General features: G+C 41.7%; 3 protein-coding genes across 4 annotated transcripts in view; 1 reads left to right on the top strand and 2 right to left on the bottom strand.

The window, feature by feature from the left end:
* Gng2 (G protein subunit gamma 2) overlaps positions 1 to 25,073 on the top strand; it is a 125,102-nt gene that overhangs the window by 19,335 nt on the left and 80,694 nt on the right. Inside the window, exon 2 of one of the 2 annotated variants that reach the window (XM_023723746.1) lies at positions 2,332 to 2,372. The exons of the other annotated variant lie outside the window; for it this stretch is intronic. The gene's annotated coding sequence lies outside the window, so the exon portion shown is untranslated. The remainder of the gene's footprint in view (positions 1 to 2,331; positions 2,373 to 25,073) is intronic. 2 annotated transcript variants of the gene reach the window in all.
* LOC101568871 (40S ribosomal protein S4, X isoform-like) lies at positions 6 to 551 on the bottom strand (the record flags this gene model as incomplete). The annotated part of the gene is made up of 1 exon (XM_012516350.2): positions 6 to 551. A coding segment is annotated over exon 1 (528 nt), but the record flags the coding sequence as incomplete, so codon positions are not given.
* LOC111818796 (40S ribosomal protein S27-like) lies at positions 907 to 19,477 on the bottom strand. The gene is made up of 3 exons (XM_023723734.1): positions 19,202 to 19,477; positions 10,199 to 10,266; positions 907 to 1,006 (listed from the first exon to the last, which is right to left on the bottom strand). The coding sequence occupies exons 1-3, from the start codon at positions 19,475 to 19,477 to the stop codon at positions 907 to 909; spliced, it is 444 nt and encodes a 147-aa protein (XP_023579502.1).

Genomic DNA, 25,073 nt, shown 5'->3' with positions numbered 1-25,073 from the left:
CCAGTGTCAAACTTGATAAAATCAGTAATCTTGCCAGTATCCAAGTCAATCTGGATGGTGTCATTGACCTTGATGAGGGGATCAGGGTAGCGAATGGTGCGAGCATCATGGGTCACCAGATGTGGGATCCCCTTTGTGCCCACAAAGATCTTCCTTACTTTGCATAGCTTATACTTGGCCTCCTCAGGTGTAATACGGTGAACAGCAAAGCGCCCCTTGGTGTCATAGATCAGACGGAAATTCTCCGCAGTCTTGTCAATGCTGATAACATCCATGAAACCAGCAGGGTAGGTTATATCAGTTCGCACTTTGCCATCAATCTTAATGAAGCGCTGCATGCAGATCTTCTTCACTTTATCGCCAGTCAGGGCGTACTTAAGTCTGTTCCTCAGGAAGATGATGAGAGGCAGACATTCTCTCAGCTTGTGGGGCCCGGTAGATGGACGAGGAGCAAACACCCCGGTCAGTTTATCCAGCATCCAATGCTTGGGAGCAGCTACCCGCTTCAGATGCTTCTTAGGACCGCGAGCCATGGCTGCGCCGGGAACGGAAAGAGCACCTGAAAATTTAGATGGTACCAAACCCTGAATATATTTTGTTTCTTCCTATATATTCATACTATTCATACCTATAATGAAGTTTAGTTTATAAGCTAACCCTAGTAAGATGATAATAAAGTAGGATTGTTATACCAATATATTGTCATAAAAATTATGTCAGTGTAGTCTTCCTCACAAAATACCTTATAATATCACCTTTCCTTTCCTTCTTCATTTTTTTTTCTGGTGCCAGGAATTGGACTCAGGACCTTGCACTTGCCAAGCAGGTGCTCTGCCGCTGAGCTGTATCCCTGGTCCTGCCTTACACCTTCTTGTGATGACAGATGATTCAGAGAGTTATATGGCACTAGGCCACCATGAACTTGAGCACAAATTCTGTGACATCTCCCAGCAGTGGGCTGATAACTGAGAGGTCTACCACCAGGTCACTCTGAGTCAGGTAGCTTCTACAGCGCGGACATTCTGCATATGGGGGTGAGCCTCTTTACCAAATTTCTTTGCGGAGAGTTGTGCCACGTGGCGCTGAGAGGCATGATATACATGAGTCCTGGCATCTGTCACTCTTGCACAGGCTTGTTTTGCAAGTCCTACTTAGCTCTTGTCATCCCCAGGGTTTATTTTCTGAAAATAGGTTGTTTTTTGCCTTTGGCTTGTTTTCTTTCCCTTTGCTGCCATTAATCATGAGATAATGGTTTTTTAAATAACTTGAATTGTTTTAAAACACATGAGCCCGTAGTGTAGTCTGGGAATATGGTTCTTTGGGTCTAGATTGCAACATGCCTGCCAGCCTGGAGCAGTGTGAGATTTCCAGAGACGCTGGTATGCATTGAGTTCTGGGACCCAGTGGGAATTTGATTTCTACCCACCATCAAGACGACTCCTGATCTTGTTTGAGAACAAAATAGGAATGGCGAAGTGCTCCCAGAGGCTTTGGGGCCGGGCATGCTGTCCATTTTCAAGAGGAAGGAAGGCCCTCTACGTAGGAGCCTTCGGGTTCTCAGATACGAGGCACCATGGGTATGAGGGCAGCTCAGCAAGCTGCTCACCACTTGCAGCAGGCCTTGGCGGCTGCAGGGTGAATGCCTTTCCGTCTCTAAACAGCTTGCAGCTGTAGCCTTGGGTGCTACAGCTATGTTTGCTAACCAATAACTTGTCATGCGCTGCCTGAGCTGCACAAACTGCGTATTCCACCTCCATCCCCAACACCTGGACCAAGTGTTCCCATCTCTGCAGCTTTGATCCTGAGGGACAAATCAGGTTAGGTCAGCAGGAAAACCCATCCTCATTCCTCTCATAGCACAGGGGATCTCTGTCACCAAGAACTCTGTTTCCCCTGAATCACTCTGCAGCCTATGTGAGTTCTTTTTTTTTTTTTTTTTTTGTATTTAGTGCAGGGTCTACAGGGTCTGTAGGGCCTCACTACACAGATCGGTCTTGTAGTGATCCTCCTATTTTCAGCTTCCCAAGTGCTAGGATTACAGACGCATGCCACCACACCCAGTCTCAACTTATGTGAGTTCGGTGTTCTTGCAAGCTAGCAAATTTCGCAAAGAAACAGGTTCCTATTTCATATACTGTATCAGTTTCTTAAGAGAAAAGGAGTTCACTAAATGTTTCTGGACTCCCACATGTGAACCGGCAAGACCTCTGCCCTTAGAACTGTACCACCATTATCCCCAGCCTGGGTGACAGAGCCTTCACTGGCTCCAATGTATTCTGCTATTTTTTGTTTCCTTGAAACATACATTTTCCCCCTCTGTTTTCTCAACAGCTAGATCTGCCAGTGAGCCTCAGGCTTTGGAAACTGAAGAGGTAAGAATTCTGAATATTTTCTTCTAAGACTGACTTTAACAAGAACTTCAAGATGGGTCAAATATATCTTAAGAGGTTCCATAGATGGAAGCATTTAAGCGTGTGATGTTTGGTAGAGGAGAAACACTCCTGGAGTCTTTAAAAATGTTAACATGACTTTGGGATTTAAAGAATTCATTAAAATTTCTTTTTAATGAGAGTTAAAATTGGATTTTCACCCGGATTTTCCAATTTCTTCTAAAAATCTAAGCTGGAAAACTTTTGAAGCTACTGCTTTAACAAATCATAGCCTTATGGCAGCAAACATGATTAATGCGCTGTAGACATTGAGGACAGAGCCTGCGCCAGACAGAAGCCCAGACCAGATTAGATCAAAGAAGGTAAACCCTGCTCCTGCAGGCTGTTCGCAGACAGTGTGAGCTTGCTTTCCTGACAAGCCCAACAACAGTAACAAGAATAACAACAACCAAAAGATCAGCCTGTGTCTGGTGGTGTCTCTTCTGGAGGAAGCTTTGCCCATTGAAAATAGCCAAAGCCATTGGAATCTGGTTGCAGACTTGAAAGTCATCACTGTGATCCTGAGAGAGATTAGCTCTCTGCTCCAACCAAGACACACAGCTTCTGCTAGTCAATGATTTAAGCTCCCCACGCCGACTCCCTTCTACAATTTAACTTCATTAGGAAGAACTTCAAGTTTATACCCAAGCAGAGACAATTCTTTCCTTAACACCCAATTTCGATAGTTAGCAACTCGGGTCCAGTATGTCGTATTTTTACTCCTATACACCTCCCTTTTTTGCTCAAGGATTTTACTGTATGACAGGCTGAATCTGATTGCTGAGTTTCTCATTTTTATTTACATGAGTGTTTAATGGCTACAGAAAATGCTAATGAAAAGTAAAACCTGCTTTTAACTGAATCAGTTTACTGGCTTCCATCAGTTTGTTGGTGATAGTAATTTGTTCACTCATGCAGCAAATATTTAGCCCTAATTAGGCAGCAGACCTTCCTCAGGATAAGAGGGACGATCATCCTGAACTCATGTTTATGAGCTTCCCAAATCGGAACTGAAGGTCTCCAGATGAGGTCATCCATTAGTCACACGCTAACAGAATAAAATGAAGACGCTCAGCATCTGACTGTAATGGTTACATGTAAACATTAGAGCCCACAATTTCAAAATGCCATAATTTCTGAAAGCTGACTTTGACATATATTCATTTTTAAATGTACTGGCTCTGTGCAAACCCTACCTGGAACAAGCCTTCTCTGAGTCCTCCCCACCGATCTAGCTTTCTCTTTTCTCCTGTTTGTGCAGCGATCTACCTCCCTCTCTGGCAAGAAGAGCTCAGAGAGCAGGCCTGGTTTCTGACTTGTTAATGATCTTGCCTCCAGCGTGCAGCCAGCATGTCTGGCACTTGTTGTATATTTAATGAAACTGTTGGATGAATGAACAAAAGAATAAGGGGCAGATGCTGGAAATCTGAAGATGGCAAACACACAAGGTTGGCCACAGAGCTGCCCCGCTTCATGGAGGCAAACTGTGGCCCAACTTGAGGCCTCTGTGTTAGGGCAGAGCAGCTCATGTGGGTGTAGGAGCACAGGGCTGGCCTGGCAGTTGCTGTGGGCAAAGCCGCATGAGCACAGTGGTGCAGAGTGCCCTCGGCCAGAGAGAGAAGAGAGGAGAGCAGAGGCTCCAGGCGTAAGAAAGAGTGTGTGAGAGCCAGAGGCCCCAAAGGGCCTGGGGTGCTCTGAGAGACTAGGAGCAGCAGGGTGTGGCTAGAAAATAGCAGATGAGGAGTGGCCTGGGAAGTAGGGATCCCCGAAAGGACCCTGCGTGCTGTCTGTGCCCAAGCTCCTGGCTTCTCTGCTGCGAGGTAGGCAACAAGGGACATGGAATGGGGATTTGCTTTGAAAGGATAATTCCTTACATAGCAGGATGTATGGAAAGAAAGGAGGCGGCTGGGGGGTGGGAGAGCCTTGGGCCTACAAAGGATGGGCTGGATTTGGAAGGGCTGATGGACTTGGGAGTGGAGAAGAGGAAGCCATCCAGAGTAACTCCCAGATGTCTCTTTGGGAAGGTGGGATGGGGAGGGATAGCACAGCTGTAAACACTGAAAGAGAAGATGGGATTCAGATCTGGGTGGCCTCCTATGCGTGGCACGCTCTCAGCCTGGCAGGTGGTGGCCATGTGTTACAGTCTCCAGGGCCGCTTTGAAAAGTGGGAACACACGAACCCTCCCCAGACCCGTGAGCCAGAATCTTTAGTGGAGAACCCTGAACAGCTGTCATTTCTGAATCTCCCCAGATGATTTAGAAGTGTAGCTGGAGTTGAGAGTCTGGGCCAGAGCTTGCTAGCAGAACCCTTGCTTGTGTGTATGCTTTTAAGGCCAGGCATAACGTCTCATACCCTATAATCACACTACTCCAGTATGAGGACAATAGCATTCAAGTGAAGGCTAAGGCATCCCTACAATCTACCCAAATATGGCTAATAACAAGAGCTGTTTTATTTATTTATTTATTTGGCGGAACTGGGGATTGAACTCAGGCCCCTGCGCTTGCCAGGGAAGCATTTATTGCACTGAGCCATCTCCCCGGCCCCTGCAAGAGCTGTTTTATAAGCATCTGATATTCCTTGATGTTTGTGTTGATTTCTTTCATGCTAATTGGTGGGCCAATATTTTTCAAATTGATCCATCCAGGGTTTCTCAGTGGGGGTTGCTAATACTTTGATGGAAGGATTTTTCACTGTGGTCTTTGGGACTCTACTGACTAGAAGATGTCTCCTAGTCATTGTGACATACAGAATGCCACAGAGAGACATTGAGAACTACCGTGTCTTAGCACACCACTTAAAGGAGATTACCTGGAATTTTCCACTGCCACTTAAAAGCACTTTTCCTTCATGCAAAATTACTTATTCTGGTTATGCTTAGTGGTTTTGGGTATAAGTGATCTTGGTGCTTAACGAATGAAAGAAAGCAACTAAATGAAGGTGGACAAGTAAAAGGACCTATTGTTTTGTACTCCCAGGGACTATGAGTGTATTTGGTCTAGTACTAAATCTATTTTTTTTAAGTCTGCAGAGAGAAGCAAATTAAACACGAGGTAAGTGATGGTTAAATATTGGGTCTGAAGAGGCTACTGAGGCATCATGTAGCCTCTTGGACCACAGCAGTGATGAAAGGTATCTTAGTTTTCTATTGCTTCTGTGACACATAACCAACTTGGTGGCTTGACGCAATACACATTGGACAGTTGTATGGGTTGGTTCTACAGGGATCTCACTGGACTCAGAGCTGCCTTTTCAAGGCCCTAGAGAGATCCATTTCCTTGTCTTTTCCAGCTTCTACAGGCCACCTCCCTCCATCTTCACAGCCTGAACATTGCAGTTCTGTATGCTTTGTACATTGTCACATCTCCTTGCTCTGAACTCAGCCAGCGAGGTTCTCTGGTTGTTAAGGATCCATGTGATAAGGTTGGGCACACCTGGATAAGCCCGGATAATCTCCTCATCATAAAGTCCTCAGTTTAATCGAATCTTCAAAGTCCCTGGATCCAGATAAGGTTACACATTTACAGGTGCTTCGGGGACGTAGTTGGGAGCTACGATTCTGCCTGCTACAAAGTAAAGCGATTAAGTGTTCAGAAAGGTAGTTAGGCTTTGGAAAGTAGACATAGGATCTTGTAACATCCAATTATGCAGAATTGGGCAGGTTCTCGAATTCCTAAGTTAAAGAAGCAAGTTCTGGTCTTGGCTCTGTAATTTCTATTTTATAGGCCCAGGCTTTTGGGGTTTCTTGGAGTATTTGGCATTGAGCAAGTGGACAGGTTGAAGTCTGATGGCGCTTTCTTGGCCTGACTTTCTAGTCCTAGAGGTGTGGTGTGTGGCGAGTTTGCTGCTCTTGGCATTTCTCCAACTCCAGAGAGTCTGCCTGGCTCTTGCAGGTGCCAAGGTATTTGAATAGGACCAAAGAAAAGTGAGGCTCTTATGTCTGCCTGTCATAGTATGTGTTATTTATTAGGCTCTAAAATTTGGAAATTGGGGGTAAAATAATGTAATATTTCAGGACTGCATGCAGTGTTATTATAACCACCTTCAAGGCATAGTTTAATTTTCTCCATTTATTAGATAGATAGGTCATCCCTGCAAAGCAAAAAACCATTTCTTGCCTGGTGAATAAAGTGGACTACTGAGCTATGTGTTGAAAACCATCTTTGGAGTGGACTGTGGCTGGAATTTTGGGTGCAGATTTTTCAGGGTTTTTTTTTGTTGTTGTTGTTGCTGTTGTTACAACTCACCTTTCTCACCATTCTTAGACATTCCAGCACCACGGCTCTGAAGTACAAACATAGGGCAACCAACTGTCCTGCATGGCCTAGGACTGAGGGGTTTGCTGGGACATAGGACTTTCAGTACTAAAACCAGGAGAAACCCAGGATATTAAGATAGGTGGTCACCCTAGATGTCTAACAAAATGCCTCCAATAGAAAGAAGCCCCAAAATGTGTTGCTGGACTGTTAAAACAGAAATTTTAATTGAACTAAATAATGAAGACAACAACCATGTTTAAGTTGAAAATGGCATGAATCCAACTCTTCTGACAAACTAACCCTGTCTACAGTTAATCCTTCATGTTCATAAATTCTCTGCCTATGGATTCAACCAACTGCAGATGAAAAATATTTGGAAAAAAATTGCTTTTGCGCTATGTACAGACTTTTTTTCTTGTTCTTGATCCCCAAATAATCCTGTATCATAACAGTTTACAAGCTTTTGCATTATAGGAAATATCCTAGAAATGATAGGAATATATGGGAAGATATAGTAGGTTTCATGTATGCACTATACCATTTAATTTAAGGAACTTGAGTATCACAGATTTCATATCTTCCATGAATACTGAGAGATGACTATACATGTTGATCCAAACTGACTTTCAAAAAAGTCCTAGGACCTGGGGCTAAGAGGAGGTGGCACTGTTTGTGAAATCGCAGGTGCTGATTAAGCACTGAAGCCCTTCAGTTATGCACTGTAACCAGGACACTCCTGCATGTCGCCTCTGATGACCGAAACTTGAATAACTGAGTGAATAACTTCTGGGCTCTCTGAATCTTGTTCAGCGTGTCAGCCTGGATGGAGTGAGAAAACCCAGATTTGCCAGGGCAGTGCAGAGCCCTCTGGGCTTTGAGCGCGGCTTTGGTGTAAAGAAATGGATCAACCCTGAACACACACACACACACACACACACACACACGCACACATGCACACACATGCATGGACACACATGCATGCACACACAGGACAGCAGAGATGGTTTAGGAAGACATCATTATGAGGCAGACTCCAGTACGCCCAAGGAGAGAGGACAAGAGCAGATAATGGCTTGCACTCCTAGCTGGCTTTAAGAACTCCGTGTACCACAGTCATAACCCCAGCATGGTGGGAGGCTGAAGCAAGAAAATGACAAGTTTGAGTCCAGCCTGGGCAATTTAGTGACTTAGCAAGACAATGTCTCAAAATTAAAACAAAACAAAACCCTCCCTGCTTCCACAGAGCCCACTGGTGGGCATCGTATACTGCCGATGATGCTGTGCTCAGTCAAGCCCCTGCCCAGCCCCTCCTCTCTGCTCCCTCTGTATCTGGCCCCACGCCATCACCCATTATCCATAGTATTTTTATTCTCTAAGCCATTGGGACTAAGTAAAGAAAACTGCTAATTGTACTGAAAAGAGCAATAAGTTGGCTTCCCCAGAATAGGCATTCATTCAGCTTTTAGGAACTGGCAGTCTTTTTTTTAATGTATTTCATCATTTCTCATCTTTCAAACTACCCTAGTTGTTAGATGCAAAGAATTCTCTTTCAATTATTCCCCCCACGCACACTGAGAAAAGATTCAGCACTATCAGCCATTGAGCTAAGATCTAGATTTCTGATAATAATAGGTTCTAGACAGAATTGTGAGTTACTTTGATACTGGGTTTATTCTTTCTAGGACTTCTGAGGCTGGTTATATTTCATTAAGACTAGCCTTGGGACTGAGGATGTGGCTCAGAGGTAGACTGTTTCCCAAGTATCAGAGAGAACTCAAGTTTAATTTCCAGTGCTGAAAAAGGAAGGAAAGGAAAGAGAGGGGAAGGAAGAGGGGAGGGGAGGAAAGGGAAGGGTCATTCAGCTTTAAACTTCTACTGATTTTTGTGAATCAACAAATTCCATGAAAAATTAAATCAGATCCTTATGCTGTCATTTAAACAGATTTGCTTAGTCTTTTCCAAAGAGAAATTATAGTGGAAGTATAAATAATAGATCAAAAAGACTACTTCTCTGAGTGTTGGGTTTCCTATGAGGGCGATAGAACTGGATAGAGGTGATATTTTCATAGCTTTGTGAATGTCCTAAATGGCTTTGACCCATGTGCTTCAAGATGGTTAATTTTGTATTATGTGAATTTTAACTCAAAAACAAACAGGTTCATGACTGACCTTCAAGAGGAGGAACATAAGCCTTCTTGTGTCTACCTCCAAATTCTAGAAGTCTGTATCCACTTGAACACACTTAAATTTCTGGACCTAAATTATTATTCTATTCTATTCCATTGTCAGAAAAAGATATTTGGACTCATAAGGACTTGCAAGGTAGAATTAAATAAGGACACTGTCAAGGGGCTGAGGAGAAAACATGTTTGAGAGCTGAGACACTATTTGTAAGATGTATGGTTTTTGTTTCTGATTTTATTGGCTGGACTATCCTTAGCAAAGTTGTTCAAAATGAAATGGAGTTTTGTAGTTTAACAATTTAAAGCACTGGGCTTTCTTCCATGTATCATGGGATAGAAGCTATCTACTAGGCTGGAAAGGTTTTAATAGTCTGTAGGAGTATACTGTAACTGGAAATGATAAAATGGAAAGAATCCAGACATGATAACTTTAATGAAATGTGATCATGTAGCAAATTTCATATATAGAAATATCTTTTATTAAACTATCTCCTTAGCTATCCCAAGAGCCATCACCTGATGAGGACTTGTTTCAAAGGATGATGCGCAGAAGTTCAAAAGAAATCCTGGGTTTAATTATGAAACACTGGGGCTTTAACTTCCATCTAGATTTAGAGGCAACCTTTCTACAGAGGTGTAGCTAGGCAAACACTATAGCACTTTGCCTAGGCAGAGCATTCAAAGTTCATAGGCGTGGTATCATGTTTTAAAATGCTGCGTATCTCTTTTAGCTTTGGCATATGCTGCCGGGTAACCTTTATTTTCTTAGAAAACATCACACAGCCCCTCAGCTGTCCCTTGCTGTGGTTCCTCAGAGCCCAGCATCCCAGTGTTACTTGGGTTGAATGCTCAGGGAAATTGTCACATCGCTGAGAGGTGGTCATGCACACCACGTGCGTCTTAATTGTTGGGAATTAGGACAGTAGACTTCATTTTTGATGTGCGTATGCATAACGGTTTAAATTCATACCTCAGCAGGTGGAAACGAACATTTCTCGGTATGACTCATTAAAAAACGTATATTGACACAGAAGAAAATGAATGATACTATTGTTTAGCGGTATTAATTTTACTTGACTAATTAAGTGGTAACTAAAAATAGCTGTTTTGATCAACAAGAAGAAATTTTTCCAAGTTTTACAGGCACCTAACCCTACAGTCCATGTACACTGTGCTCCTTTCCTGTGATAACAATGATTTTAATATTTTATCAGTTTTTTAAATTATGAAAAGAATATATATAAAAGAGTTTTAAAATTCAAGTGGTAAAGATGGGCACGAATAAAAATTCAAAGTTTTTCTGCCCCCTCCAGCTTCTTGTCTCACCCCGTGGAGGCCGCCACTGGTAATAGTTTCTTCTGTATGTTCCAGAAATTCTCTGGCTCCTGGTTAATCTGGATGGAAAAGGTGGCACATTAGGCACCACTGTACCGTCTGTTTGAAGCTTCTCTTTGGAGTTCAGCCTTGTACTTTTGAAACGCTATTTGCTGCCTCTTTTTCAAATGAGCCTTTTAAAACTGAAAGAGTAAAAATGTCAAAACCAAAGTGCTGCTAATGCTGCCGAGGGCTGCGGGCGGGCGGGCGTGGGGAGCTGCCGCAGAAGAATGCTAATGTGTAATCTTAGTCCCAGTGACATTTCCATATGAAACGACAGCCCAACCGCATGCAGTTCCTTATGAGTCTCAAGTCATCTGGAGTGCATTATCTCCCTGTACCCTTCTGATGACCCTGCAAGACAGGAACTGTTTATTTTATAAAAGAGGAAGCTGGGGCTCTCAGAGGTTAAGGAACTTGCTCATGGTCACACAGCTGACCAGGGACAGCATCAGGACTGGAAGCCAAGTTTCTTCCTAGACCACATTAGTGACTGCGAGGATGCGAGAAGTTTAGCAGCGTCTCCACGGCTTCTGCGGAGACACACGGGGGGGGGGGGGGGGAGCGCAGTTTCAAGATGGGGCTGTCGTCCTTTTGCCTGTGCTTGGTAGGTGCAGTGTTTAAGGCGGCACCCAAACGAGGACAGCCAGCTTCCTCCTCAGTTTCCCCAGGCGCTGGTCTGCTCCCGTTGTGTCTGTTCGTCTAGGCCCTGAGGGTGGAGACTTGACCCAGGCTGATGAAACCATAATATTTCTTTTCTTTTCATATTTTTTCTGTTTGTGGCCGGCTCAGCCCGCCCTGGGAGCGGGTCTGGTGCAGCATGTGGTGCTGGAATTGAATCACAGTCCCTGCTCTTTGCCTAAGCCTGCCTCAGCAGGCGCTTTAGACCGCTGAGCTACCTCGCCACCCCTGAGCCATAATATTCCATCCCCACACTACCAGGGTTGTTCAGAGAGTGGACATGAGCCCAGCAGGGACCAGCGCTCCTCCCTCCAGCTTCTCCAGCTCAGGCTTCTTCTGCCCAACACCGTTGTCCCTGATGTGGAGGCTTAGGGATCCAACAAGGCCATGTTCCAGTCTGCTGAGAAAATGAAGTCAGTGAACAGAGAGGAAGGTGTAGCTGGGAGGCCAGAAGAGGAGAGGAAGAAAAGAGAGAGGACAATGTGCAGGTGAACGGAGGAGCGGAAACCTGCCTGGCAGCCGTGGCTGTTCACAACTTCAGCCAGTCCATTTCTATTTCTTGTCTAAGCTAATTCGAGGTGTTACTGAAACTGTCCAGATTGGGGTCTCCAGGCCTTAGTTTCTCTCCCTGTAAGTAGGGTTTGTAAAGTTTGCCCTGACTATATCTGAACTCTTGTAAGCCTCAGTTGAAGTAAGAAATAGGAAGACACTTCCTAAAATGTGGCACGACGGCAAGATGACATTGTTCTTCAGTGCGTTATGCTGAGTTAGGGAAAGCTGAAAGGATGAAGTCCCCACTTCTTCGGAATGTAGGAGGAGGTCCTTGTGAAACCACCTGGTTTATGCAGAATTAAGTGGAAGCTGCCAGAAGTCCCCAGATTTTCCTTTTCAATCTGCGTGCAGACACTCTTCAGTTCTAGTCGATACTCATAATAAATACAAGAATGTAACTTTCCTTCCTGGCTTGGGTTAATGCAGTGACTTTCTCTTTTCTTTTTCTGTCCCCTGTTTTTTCTCTCTGTCTGGCTCTCTCTTTCACACACATGCACACACGTGTACACGCACACACCCCAAAGCAGCGCATCATATGAATGGTTCAACACTTTAATTTTTTACTTAAAAGAACTTACAAAGTAGCATTTTGTCTTTATCAGAGAAAAAAAGTCATTAAAGAAAATAAAGTTTAAAGCAGCTATTCTCGCTGTATTTCATGTGGGAATGATGTAACTGAACTGGTTCCGGTATGGGCAGTTAGTTGTTTAGGGATTAGTGGGGTCAAGATTCATCTTTTTCTTTAAAGATACTATCTTTGATATAAGCTGTAAGTAATCAAAACTACTTGAGATTATAACTTATTCATGACACAAGAAACAGCACTTCATTTTATAGCATTTTTCTCTATACACGATAATATCTCTCAATGAGGAAAAGCAGATGGTACCTCTGAAATCTTGAATTTGCCATTTAGGCATTTTTTATTCTAGCAAACATCTTTTTCCTTATATGTCATAGTTAGCATGAAAAAAAGTGATTGAAAACTTCAATCTAAGTAAAATAGCACATGCAAAAAGATTGAAGGCTATGGAAATAGGAAGCATTAAAAACGCAATCTCTCAACCTAAAAATGTTTTACACTTCTTACACCTGACATCTGTGAAATGTTCTCACTGTTCCCCCAAGTGTGTGAACGTGCTTTCACCTGACACAGTCACCAGTGAATTTACCCTAGTGTCAGGGTGAATCAGTGCGGCTTGACTATCCTCCATCAGAAAATGTCAGAGGTATTGGTAATCTTGTTACCAATTGGTAACACTTGCCATCCATAAGTTGGTGAATATGATTTTATTTTATTTGGTACCAGGAATTGAACTCAGGACCTTACACTTATCTGGCAGGTGCTATGCCTCTGAGCTATCACCCCGGCCCCAAGTTGGTTAATTTTAACAGAGTTTAATTAATAAAAAGAATCTGTCCATGGCTATGCGCAGGGTCAGGGACTTGTGAGGAAGTGGGCGATTGTCCGGGGCTCCTACCACACTTTGCTTCAAGGCAGAGAGAGACGTGAGGAGAGGGCCACCTGCATGAACCTGCGGCCTCTGGTGAAGGGGAACAGGGGTGGAAGACAAGGTCCTAGGGAGCACAGAGCCTGAGAGCTCTCTCTCTCTCTCTCTCTCTCTCTCTCTCTCTCTCTCTCTCTCTTCTCTCTCTCTCCCCCTCCCCCCTCCCTCCCTCTCCTCATTGGCCAAACCCAACTGCAAGCAAAGGGCAAGTAAGGCCACTCCTCTGTCCACGCAGTTCCATCTCCCGGAAGAGCCTGGTGGAACAGGATGGAGAACAGACTCAAAGAGACCAACAAAAGGTAGTCAGCCCAGTTATTCCTCATCGTGAAAGTCTTACATGGACAAAATGGCAACACTTGCCCCTGCCCCTGGAAATACAGCCATCTTTGAAAAAAAAAATTTAGGTTAGTCAACCTTCGCGTTTTCATTAAGTGTACTCAGGCAGGGCCAGGGCTCATCGTGACACGGGCCAAAGCCACCTGGCAAGTTACTGAACCCTCTATCTCAACTTTCCTCATGTGCATAATAAGACTACTTTGATTTACTACAAAATTATATGCAAAACAAAGGAAGTAAGAGCTCAGCTGTTCAAGAGAGGTGATTAGGAACCAACCACACACTGACCCTGTTCAGCGATGAGATGGAAACCTCAACTGAGGTTCAAACTTGCTGCAGAAAATAGCTGGGCTCCGCACAGCACATTACCTAGCCCATATCCTGGGGCCTCCCATCATCAAAGGAACGACTGTTGCCCCAAAAGGAGGCGGTGCTGGCCAGGGGGAACAGTGGCCAGCTTTTGGGTTTAATCCCCAGTAAATTATTTTTGTTCCTTTGACCTGGAGACCAAGATTACTTGCCGTGATCTAATCTAGATTAAGCACTCAATCCAGTGAAAATGAGTAAATCAGCTAAAGCAGGTAATCCTCATAATTAGAGAGGTATTTGTGGCAATGTAAGCTGACAGACAAGAGAAAAACAGGTGTGGGACATCACCCTACAGGGTACACCTCTTTGTGGAGCAGAAAACAGCTTTACTTGGGAAAAGCTCACAAGAGTGGGTGTACCAGCGTGTAGTGCAGAGAAAGGAGCATAGATTTTGGGGATAAAAGAAAAAGAGATGTCTCGTAGCACTGTGACCACCCCAGCAACCTGCTGAACTCCCTACCTCAACTTTCCTTGTGTGCAAAAGAATATTTTGACTTGCTACAAAGTCACATGCAAAATGAAGGCAATATTTTCCATCCAGTATCAAGCAGGTATTGAGGGTTATTTCCTTTCGAAGATCTTGAGGCATAATTGATAGACAAAATCCTCAACATACATAATTTGAAGATCAGATATAGCAGTTTTCTAAAAAATATTTCTTTCTTTCTTTTTTTTTTTTCCAGCACTGGGGATTGAACATGGAACCTTGTGCTTGCCAGGCAAGCGCTTATGCCACTGAGCTATATCCCCAGCCCCTCTAAACAGTATTTCTTTATTGAGGTATAGTTGATATGTGATACGTGGCATATTTAAAGTGTATGATTTGATGAGTTTTTACTGATTTCATACACCAATGAAAAAATTCCTACAATTCCTGAGGAAACGATCCAAATGTCCATCTTCTGATGAATGGCTTAACAAAATTGTATTTATTTTCATATGATGAATTACTAAGCCACAAAAAGGAACACCATATCTACTCTGAAGGAACACCATATCTACTCTGAAGTCTTCTCCAGCCCCTTGACAAACCTCATTCCAATCCCACCATAAAGACACTGAGATATATCTATGTTATGTTATATGCATCGACAGTTTATTCCTTTCAGTGGTGAGTAGTTTCTATTATAGTTGACTTTGCTACCTCTTAGTAGACATCACTCAGTTATGTTTGAATTACGTTTCCCTTCTTGTTTCCTTATAATAGTACAACAAAATTTTTCATAATTTCATCGTAACACAAATGTCCTCTCCATTGATATTACCCAGGAGCGGCACAATTTATAAGAATCGAGCAGAAATGCAGTTAACAGTCATTGTGTTTACTCATTCCTGGTTTAGATTGAGTTTAGAGCTGAGGGCCGGGTCCTTCATAGGCCTGTTTCTGCTCTTTATTATAAATGAGCAACCTGAGGAAACGATCCAAATGTCCATCTTCTGATGAATGGCTTAACAAAATTGTGCTTATTTTCATTTTAAAGGGCTTTTTTTTTTTGGCAGAACCAGGGATTGAACTCAGGCCCTTGTGCATGGCAAGCAAGTGCTTATTCTACTGAGCTATCTCCCCGACCCCTGTGCTTATTTTCATATGATGGATTATTAAGCCACAAAAAGGAAAGTATACTGATACAACTTAGAACATGTTGAGCTGTAGGGGACCCAGGTCAACAATTTCTGACACTGTCAGTCAAGTGGAAGACCCAATACTATTATGGGCTACTGGACTCTTTTAGAATATTTTGCTGAGTTAACACACCTATAATATTCAAATGACAGAACTAAACAAAAAAGGGGATATATAAATGAATGTCCATTTTGTATCTGTGTATTCAAAGTGGTTAGGATAGATATATAGTTACATTCTCTTAATGAAAAGAGGGATTTGTTGTAATAGTGTTTATAAATAGGATATCATGTCTGTATCTTGTACAGCAATTAACCACTAGGAAGAGAGTATGCAATGTGTTAATTATTGAAATTGTCCTACCAATTTGATTTGAAACTGTCTCATTGCTATTTGTCTCTCAATAAAATTATGGAAAAATAAATAAATAAAATGAATACAATTTAAAAAAAGGATTTAATAGTGGTGCAGCTATGGATATACTCAAATACATACTTTGTGACATTGCATTATATCTCAGTGAAGCTACGAAAATATGTTCAAGAACAGCAATTAATTTAATTTCCCTTTTTCATTTGCTAAAGCAAAACATAAAGCTGTTTACCTCATTGGCTGGCTGCACCTGCATTCCCGGGTCTTGACACGGTGGAAATTTCTAGTAATAGGAAGAAAAAAATGGGCCATCTGCAGATCAACTGTACTTGCCAATATGCAGTATTTCAATGCTGTATTGTTCAGATTTACTTGAAATGATAAGAGGCCTGTGGTTACTTTGAATATGTATTTTTTTTTGCCTTTTCCTTTCTTTTTAAAAATAACATGCGTTCAGAGTGTCTAATCGGTCTTTCCTCTGGCCTGATTTATTTAAGTAGATACAGGATATCCTGTCAGTAAAGCATTTTAGCTCAGTCCGATTGCTTATCAAACATGTCTAAAGGCACTCGCTAGAACTGAGTGAGTGCAGGAGAGGTCCAAATAACTCGGCGTAGTCCTGGGAAAGGAAAAGGAGCCTGAGCAGGTGGGCAATGATTCACTGACTCCTGGGGGGTACTAAGTTTCAGGCAGCTGTGGAGGATGGGAGAGGCCCAGACTTCCTTTCTCACCGTCTTCACCTGGTGAGCCGGCTTCATCCCACAAGCGTCTAGCTGCTCCGCCGCTGTGACAACACAGCCACCTGGTCCGTGCCAGCAATTCTCCTGGGTACTCGCTGTCTATCATGGAGAAAAGGAATTTTTTCCCTCGTTCTTGAAAATCTTGCTAGCCAAGGTTTGAGCTTTGGTGTCATTTAGTTTAAACTTTAAGGTGAATGAAAGAGATCGTGAATGCAGGACACAAAGCAAAGCTGATGCGACTCTGCGCAGAAATGACACCTTTGCTTTGGAGGAAGTTGGTTTTTTCTGAGATGGCTTGAAAATGTGTCTAACAGTTGGTGCATTTAGCTTGAGTTTTCTGTTTATTCTCCAGTGTCTGTTGTACTACAAAACATGCAACTTCCTGTTTTGCTGCAGCATCAAAAAGTGGTGGGCGATTCCTTAAGTATTATTCTGGAAAGCTACCATTCATTTCTGTATTAAGTATCTGCGCTGTAAAATATATCTGGAAGAGGGCTAAGTGGCTGCTTCAGCCAACGGAATGGCAGTGGAGGTACGAACACACATAGTCCTAGATTTTGTCCCTCTCCGTGTGTGAAATATACCATACATTAAAAGCATGTATGCACACACAGATATAAAGACTATTACTCAGGGCCGGCCAAATAGCTCAGTGGATTAAAGAGCCTGCAAGCAGGCTCAGGGGCCGGGGTTCAATCTCCAGGCCTGCCGTGCCGGCCCAGTTCCCGAGGCAGGCTGTGACGGCGATTGAGACTGGACATGGTGGCGCGCACCTGTAATCCCGGCTCTTGGGAGGCTGTAAACAGGCGGATCACTGAGTCCGATCTAGTAGTGAGACTCTGAACACCCTGTAGACCCTTCCCTAAAATACAAATAAAAAATAACAACAAAAAAAAACCTTATTACTAAAATAAATGCATGTACTTTCCCAACTTTTAAATTATATATATATATATATATATATATATATATATATATATATATATATTTGGGGTACTGTAAGCAATTAATTGTAATGCCATAGATTGCCTTCTATTTATTTTCATATATCTTTTTCCTATGATGACTTCGAGCAACTATCCTCAAGCCAATATAAATATTTCATAAATATCTGGCCACTCGGGTCCACACTGGCTGCACATTGGCTCACATCTTTCAACAAGAGAAACACTATATATGAAGAATGAACACATGACACAACAGCTGAGTACAGTGAGAAGCTACTCTTGAGTGTTTATCTCTCGGGTGAGGGCAAACACACTTCATCCTTGCAATTCTGAAGGCCTTGTTTTCATTTTTAAGCGGTGCTACATGTTGAACCCCAGATCTAGAGCAGCTTAGCTGCTAGGTAGGCACTGAGCAGCTGAGCCACGGGACCTCAGCTCACGCCACGCGTGGAGAGCGGGGTCCGCCTTCCCCTGCTGCGCGCGCTGGCTCTCACCCAGTGCGCTGCCTGGGAGGGGCAGGCTGGACCTTCCGCTGAACCCAGGCACCTTCTGCCTGGCTTCTTTCTTTTTATGAGCTTTTTCTACATGTATCTCCGGAAGTGACCTGGGCTCTGAGAGTGCCCAATATGCTCACCATGCGCAGTAGTTCTCTTGGTACGTAGTTCTCTTGCCCTTATCTTGCTTGCCTACAGCAAGGCCTACAGCATGCTGGGGGACACCGTGGACTCTTCCAGTTGGGCAGCCGAGGGCCCGGGGAGATGGCTCAGTAGAATAAGCGCTTGCCGGGCAAGCTCAGAGCCTGAGTTCAATCCCTGGTTCCACAAAAATAAATAAATAAATAATAAATAAAAATTCAGACCCAGCTGGGTAGTCGTACATTTCTGTGGCATTCTTGTGAAAAGTGCCTGTTGCCTTGTCTACAGTCCCACCCACTGGTGGATTCACATGTATGTGGCCAAAGGAACAACTCTCTATTTTCTAAAAGGCCTTGAGAACATGTACCGGGTTCCTCTCCTATGCAAATTAGTGGAAGACAGAAAAAAACTACTGTACTACTTTTAAATACTGATGTGTTCTTTTTCCTAATTCTATTCCCTTTATTTCCTTCTTCCTAGAAAGCCATAATCTAGATGTTTTACTTACCACACTCCTATTTTTATTTATCTTATTTATCTTTACCAGTTTTTGAACTTTACATAAATGGAATCCTGCTTTTTTTCATGGTTTGCATTTTTTACCCAAAACTATGTTTTGAGATGCACCCAGGTGGATGTTTGTAATGGTAAATCATTCATTATCACTGCTTTTTTTTTTTTTTTTTTTTTTTTTTTTTTTTTGGAACCGGGGCTTGAACTCAGGCTCTTGTGCTTGCCAGGGAAACACTTATTCTACTGAGCCATCTCCCCACTCCCCCTCCCATTGCTGCTATTAATTGGTGTATCAGTGTTGCTCTTCCACTGTGCAAAACACACCACACCGTATTATCCATTCTCCCCTTTTGGGCAGTTGGGTGGTGTCCAGCTGTTTTGCTCTGATAGCCAAAGTTGCTCTGCATATTCTGCATAGGTCTCTGTTCACACCCAGAAGCTTTTGTAGGACACATACTAGGAAGATGAGTTGCTAGGTCATAGAGTATACAAATATCCAATGTTTTTAGAGTTGCAAAGTGTTGTAAAATAGTCACACCACTTTACTCTTCATTAGCAGTGTTAAAGAGTTGCAATGTTTTCACTTGTCAACATATAATGTTCTCTAATTTTATTTTTATTTTTTATTTTTATTTACTTTTTTATATCCAAAATGTGTTTATTGGGATGGCTTCCCACTTCTTGACTGAGGGTATACTGGTGGTGCTGCTTCCTCCTGAAGGAACATCCTTCTGTGAGCCTTGCTTTCCCTCCTGTAGGCTGGCACAGGACAGTGGAGCAGCCAACACACAGAACTACCGTCTGTGCATGGCTAAAGACTGTGGTGATTTTATAGCATCCTGGGCATTTCACGTCCATGGAGTAGGAACTGGGGCTCTGCACCAGGCGCTTCTTCTTGTGCTTCCTCTTCTCCTCCTCCCAAGAGGGATGAAGGAGAGCTTTTGCGAGAGGCATGTTCTCATGGGGAACATGGTCGTCACCACTTGAAAGGCTGTTCTCTAATTTTAATTTTGAATAATTTCATTGTGGGTATTTTCTGTGATTGTTTTTAAAAAATAATTGCTTAAGATATCTTTTTTTAACTAGTTTTGTTGCAGATGTATTCTGTGGTTCTTTTTAAAATAAATACTTGTTTAAGATAATTGTCTTGGTACAAGAGGCAGAAACAATTGACTTTTGTTTATTGCATTTGATAAATTTAAAAGGACTCTTATCATGGGATTCCACCTTGACCTTTATTTTCGACTACAACCAGCCTGAGCATCTTATTTCTTTTGTGTTTTTCTTTAAATCATAGTATTATTAGATGTTTTTCACTTACAAAAGTACTGTAACGTGTTTTTGTTTGTATGAAGAAAACAGCACAAAGATGGGTGGAGAGGCAGCCTGTCTCTCCTCTTGCTTCCCTTATTTCTCCTCTGCCGCAGGTATCAGTGTTCATATTTTCAGAAACCAATCCACGTTTTTATTCATGCTCATGAATATGTAACAAGTGTAGGTTAGGGAAACAGTACCCTATTATTATATCAAAAGTAGTTGAATATCAGCAATTTTGTGTAGTTCATCATACGCATGTATAACTTGTCATTGTCTATGGGGAATTTTCAAATATTAGCATTACAATTCAAGTATGTTTTAGAAGACAGATGTCACAACACTCATCTAGCTGGTGAGTGCAGTCTTATGTATTCACATTAATGATTGCGTGGTTTTTAATCCATTCTTTTTTGTGCCGGGGCATTAGCATTGACATTGTCTCTTTGGTTGCGATTGTGTCCCCTCAACTAGTTTATCCTTTTACACCTGAGATTCGCTCTAGTCGAATCCCATCAGGAGCTTTGAGAAGCCAAAGGGCATACGTTGCAATTAATATTTACTGCCTGTTTCATTCCCCAAATGTGGCAGTTCAGGCTCCCATTAACAAGCCTGAGATTGTTTTCTATGTTCTGCTCATCTCCATCTATTACCACTCTCTTGGGTGAAGAATAGTGTTCTATTTTAATTTGCATGCGTTTGAATTCTGGTGAGGTTAAACTTATTTTCATATGTTTTTTACTGATCTTTGCATTTTCACTTTGAATTGTAATTTCATAATCTTTTCCTATGTTTTTATAAGTTATTCAAGTCCTTCAACTTACACAGTTCTTACTTTATTAATGATAATACTTTGGTCTATATGATACAGTTATTTACTTCACTGTCTTGTCAATTTTATTTGGTTTTCTTTGCTGTGTTTTTGTTAACTTTTTAATAATTTAGTCACTGATTAATTAATTTAGACCTGTCTTTTCTATCATGGCGTTTGGTTCCTCACCTTGCTCATTACATTTCTTTTATCCAATATAATGGTTATCGTATTTGCTTTTCTTCTAATATTTTAAAAATACTTTTTACATATATGTATTAAATCCATCTGGAATACACTCCTATGGTTTAAGTTTGTCCGCCCCACCTCATATGGGACTTTAATTCTCAAAGATAATGGTATTGGAAACAGCCCTGCTGGTGTGTTCAGAAGCGAGGGCTTTGAGAGTGATTGTGCAAGATCATTTGGGTGGAGCCTCTAGGCGCAGTTATAAGAAGAAGAAAAAGACCAGAGGACGAATGTGTGATGGGGTCAGATCGGGCAGGGGTCCTAGGTTGAACCTGTGCTGCGCTGCTTGTACTTGCACCTTCCAGGGGGCCGGGGAGATGGCCCAGTAGAATAAGCGCTTCCCTGGAAAGCGCAAGGCCTGAGTTCAATCCCCGGTTCTGCCAAAAAAAAAAAGCAACCACTTGCCCCTTCCAAAAATGTGATCCAAAACAAGCCTCCTTTTTAAATAAAGTAGCCCTCCCCCAGGATTTTATTATAGTAATGAAAAACTAATTAATACATTTTGCATATGATGTGAGGCATGAATAGAACTTTGTTCCTCCAAATGTGTTGCCATATCTGATAGTATAATGTTTCGATAGCATACGTTTTATTTTATTTTTTACATATTTGGTACAGGGTCTCACTGTGCAGCTCAGACTGTAGTGATCTCCTGTTTTCAGCCTCCCCAGTACTGGGATTCTAGGCATGTGCCACCACACTGGGACTCGGTGCCAGCTCAGTGGGTGGGGGGCGGGGGGACCGATGATGCTAGGGATCGAACCCCAGTCCACTGCATTTGCCTAAGCCGGCACTTAGTTTGCTGAGCTATCTCACTGGCCCTTGATAGCATGCTTTTAAAAATGAAAACTCTGCTGAATTGAAGCACCACCTTTGTCAGATATTGTTTCCACGTATACCTGGATCAGTCTCTATGCTTTGTATTTCCTGTGTCCCTGTGATACCGTTATGTTTATGATAGTTTTAGTTTAGGTTTTAATATCTGAAAAGCAACCCTATCCCATTTCACTTTTTTTTCTGTTCCAATATTTCTTAATATTGGTTGGCATCTCTTTTCCATATAAACTTTAAAGTCATTCTGTTATCTTCCAAGAAGAAACAAACAACCACTGGAAGTTCCATTTATTTTTTTTTCCACTCCACTCTTTGGCTGAATTTTATTAATATAACATCTGCCTTTCCTAATTCTTCTCTTAGGAAAGGCATCACTCCCTAGTCACTCAAACTAAGCCTCCTCCTTCTCTTCCTCCTTGACCTCCCCACCTATACTCAAGAACTATTAACAAGACATCTTTTTATATTTCTCTGGAATTAATCTCTTCTTCAACAGAGTTCTCTTTTGCAATTCCATTTCTTCATAAGTGTGGCATGTGAGATTTTAACTATTCTGTTCCAGTTTTTTCTTCTTCAGTCAATGATAACAGCTCCACATCTGTTTGCTTTCGTAGTTCTTCTATCATGGTCATAGTTTTATTCAAAGTAGTATAAATGCGGCTCTTAATCTCTTTCTGTTCAATAGCAACAGGTTTAAAACGTGCATACAAAGTTTGGTATCGAGACTTTATGGCTGATAATTCCTTTATGAGCATTACTGGATTTTTCTCTCCTGCTGAATCATGATGATTAGACTTGATTTCATATTCCAGCTTGTTTTATCTTCTTTTTTCAATTCTTTTTCCTTTTTCTCTCATTTTTTTCTTTCTTCTTCCAATTTTGCTTGCATATATCATCAGCTCTAGCTTATCGACCTCGGCCTCCATGTTGAATAGTTGACATTCCTCAGACCCCGGCGTTGCTTAAGCTGCAAATCTTACTAGCACTGAGGATCTCTATTGGACAGCTGTGATAGGATTTTAATCTGTAATCCCAGTACTTGGGAGGCTGTAAACAGGTGGATCACTACACACCCAATCTACATAGTGAGACCCTGTAGACCCATACCCCTGCAAAGGGAGATCCCAATGTTCTGAGCTTCCGAATTTGGAGAGTGGTAAATGAACATGAACATCCTCTGGTTTTACATTTAACATCTTCATCTCACGTAAATCAGAAGATGGAGACTTTTTCCTTTTTGCTTCCATAACAATCTCGGATGAAGATCGCCGCCTCCCGAGCTTCCTCCTGTCCATCTTCCCTTTGTCCTGCTGGAGTCACAGCTGTCGGCACTGTCACCTCAAGACCCCTCGGGCTTGGGGGAGGCTGGAAGTTCCATTTAAATCAAGTATTATATTATGGTTTTTTTTCCCATCCAGAAAATGTATCTTTTGGCTCAAGTCTTGTTTCATATCATTTAATAATATTTTTAATGGTTTTCAAATAAGTACAATAGCTTTCTTTTAAAATACATTTCTCAGTATGCAAAAGAATATTTTTCTTTTGGAGTTATCATTTAGGAAAATGGATGGTTCTGAGATAAATTTAGAAACATAAACTGAAACATGTTTTCAGCCTAAATCACAGAGAAATCATGAATTCAGATCCCAGGGAGCTTATGTGCTAGGCTGGACTTAAGAAATAACAGAAGAAGAGCTTTGGATCACCTGCCCTAATTTCAACTTTGCTACTGAGGGTCAACATCATTGTTGATGAAGGTAACTCAGTGATCACACTGTGATTGTGTATATTGTTTCTTCTTTTAGTTTAAACATCCCTAGAATTTGGTTAAAAGTAAAAGCAAATAGAGAGGGCTGGTGAGATGGCTCAGTGGTCTAAAGCACCTACTTAGAACAAGCTTAGCAAAGCACAGGGACCGCGGTTCAATCCCCCAGCACCACATGCCAGCCAGCCCTGCACCCTGGTGGGCTGAGCTGGCCACACACACACACACACACACACACACACATAAATAAATAAATTTAAAAAAAGCAAATAGAGAAAATGAATACATTTAAGTTTAAATATTGTTCAAAGCATCATCTTATTTGTTGGAGAGAAGATCATTTTAAGATCTAAACATCAAGATATGTGCTCTTGGTAGGTAGGAATATCACTTACTGGAAGAATTTTATCACTAGTTTGAAATACGGTGCAGGGCTGGCCAGATAGCTTAGTGGACTAAAATGCCTGCTTAGGCAGAGCGCAGCAGCTGGGGTTTGATCCCTGGCATGCTGTGCCAGCGCCGCTCCCAGGGCACGTTGATACGGAGATTGAGACTGGGCATGGTGGCACGCACCTGTAATCCCAGTGCTTGGGAGGCTGAAAACGGGAGGATCACTACAAGTCTGATCTGTGTAGTGAGACCATATAGACCCTGTCCTAAATACATGAAAAGTAAAAATAAAAATAAAAACAACCAAAAAGGCTTAATAAAAAAAATGTTTTTAAAGACTTAGCTATAGCTAAATGAGAAAAAAGATGAAAGCCAAGAAACAAAAGCCATGTAAGAAAATTTGCAATATCACAATGAGGGATATCTCTAAAAATTGTTTAAAAAAGAAAAAAAGCAATTGCAAAATGTATTACAAAATAATTAGGAAGACATTCATTAACTAGAGCTTCGAATAAAAAATTAGATGGCTTAGGTTAAGTTGTGAAAATCAAGTTGGTCTAAGACCAGCCATTCCTAGAAGAAAACGTATATCTTTGCTTAAAAACAGTAAATACTCTATTCATTAATTCCAATTGATCCAAAATCTGTTATTTAAAACCTTTAGAGCTAAATGTTTCAGAAGTTGGAATTTTTTACATTTAATGAAATTAATATGGTATCTTTAAAATATATTAAGCAGCACTGCTAGCAGTTTCTGAGGTAGCGCTAAGTCATAAAAATAGTCATCCTGAGGAAAAAAATTTTAATATTTGTATTAAGTAGTGCTAAGATTTAAAATAATGATGAATAATAGTGTTGATCAAGGGAGGTTATTGCTACCAGCTTAGTTTTCACACAGTAATGCGGAAACATTTTAGAAGCTTTTCTATGTCAGGTTAGCAGAAGTGACTATGAACCTCATTGAGAAAGGTATTTTGGAAGGGAATTTGTCTTAAGTAAAATCATTCAGCTTCTTCAATGAAAAAATAATAAACAGTAAGGAATGTAAAAGGGATCACAAAATGCTTTTGAAATGAAAATTATTAATATTTTTTCTACAGTTTTATTGATAAACAGATAGCAATGAGACAGTTTCAAATCAAATCGGAAGTACAGTTTCAACAAATAATACACTGCATATATTCTTC

Source organism: Octodon degus, unplaced genomic scaffold (genome assembly GCF_000260255.1).
Source record: "Octodon degus isolate 3935 unplaced genomic scaffold, OctDeg1.0 scaffold00102, whole genome shotgun sequence".
In the NCBI taxonomy this organism is placed as follows: domain Eukaryota; kingdom Metazoa; phylum Chordata; class Mammalia; order Rodentia; family Octodontidae; genus Octodon; species Octodon degus.
This window is presented reverse-complemented; position numbering and strand designations above follow the sequence as displayed.

Excerpts from the sequence above, each read along its gene's own strand:
- LOC111818796 (XM_023723734.1), bottom strand. The coding sequence starts at position 19,477 with ATGCCTCTCGCAAAAGCTCTCCTTCATCCCTCTTGGGAGGAGGAGAAG. Across the intron at positions 10,267-19,201 it reads AGTATACCCTCAGTCAAGAA|ATTAACCAGGAGCCAGAGAA; the intron begins GTGGGAAGCCAT and ends TTTTCCATCCAG. Across the intron at positions 1,007-10,198 it reads CCAGTGGCGGCCTCCACGGG|AAGCTACCTGACTCAGAGTG; the intron begins GTGAGACAAGAA and ends TCCGCGCTGTAG.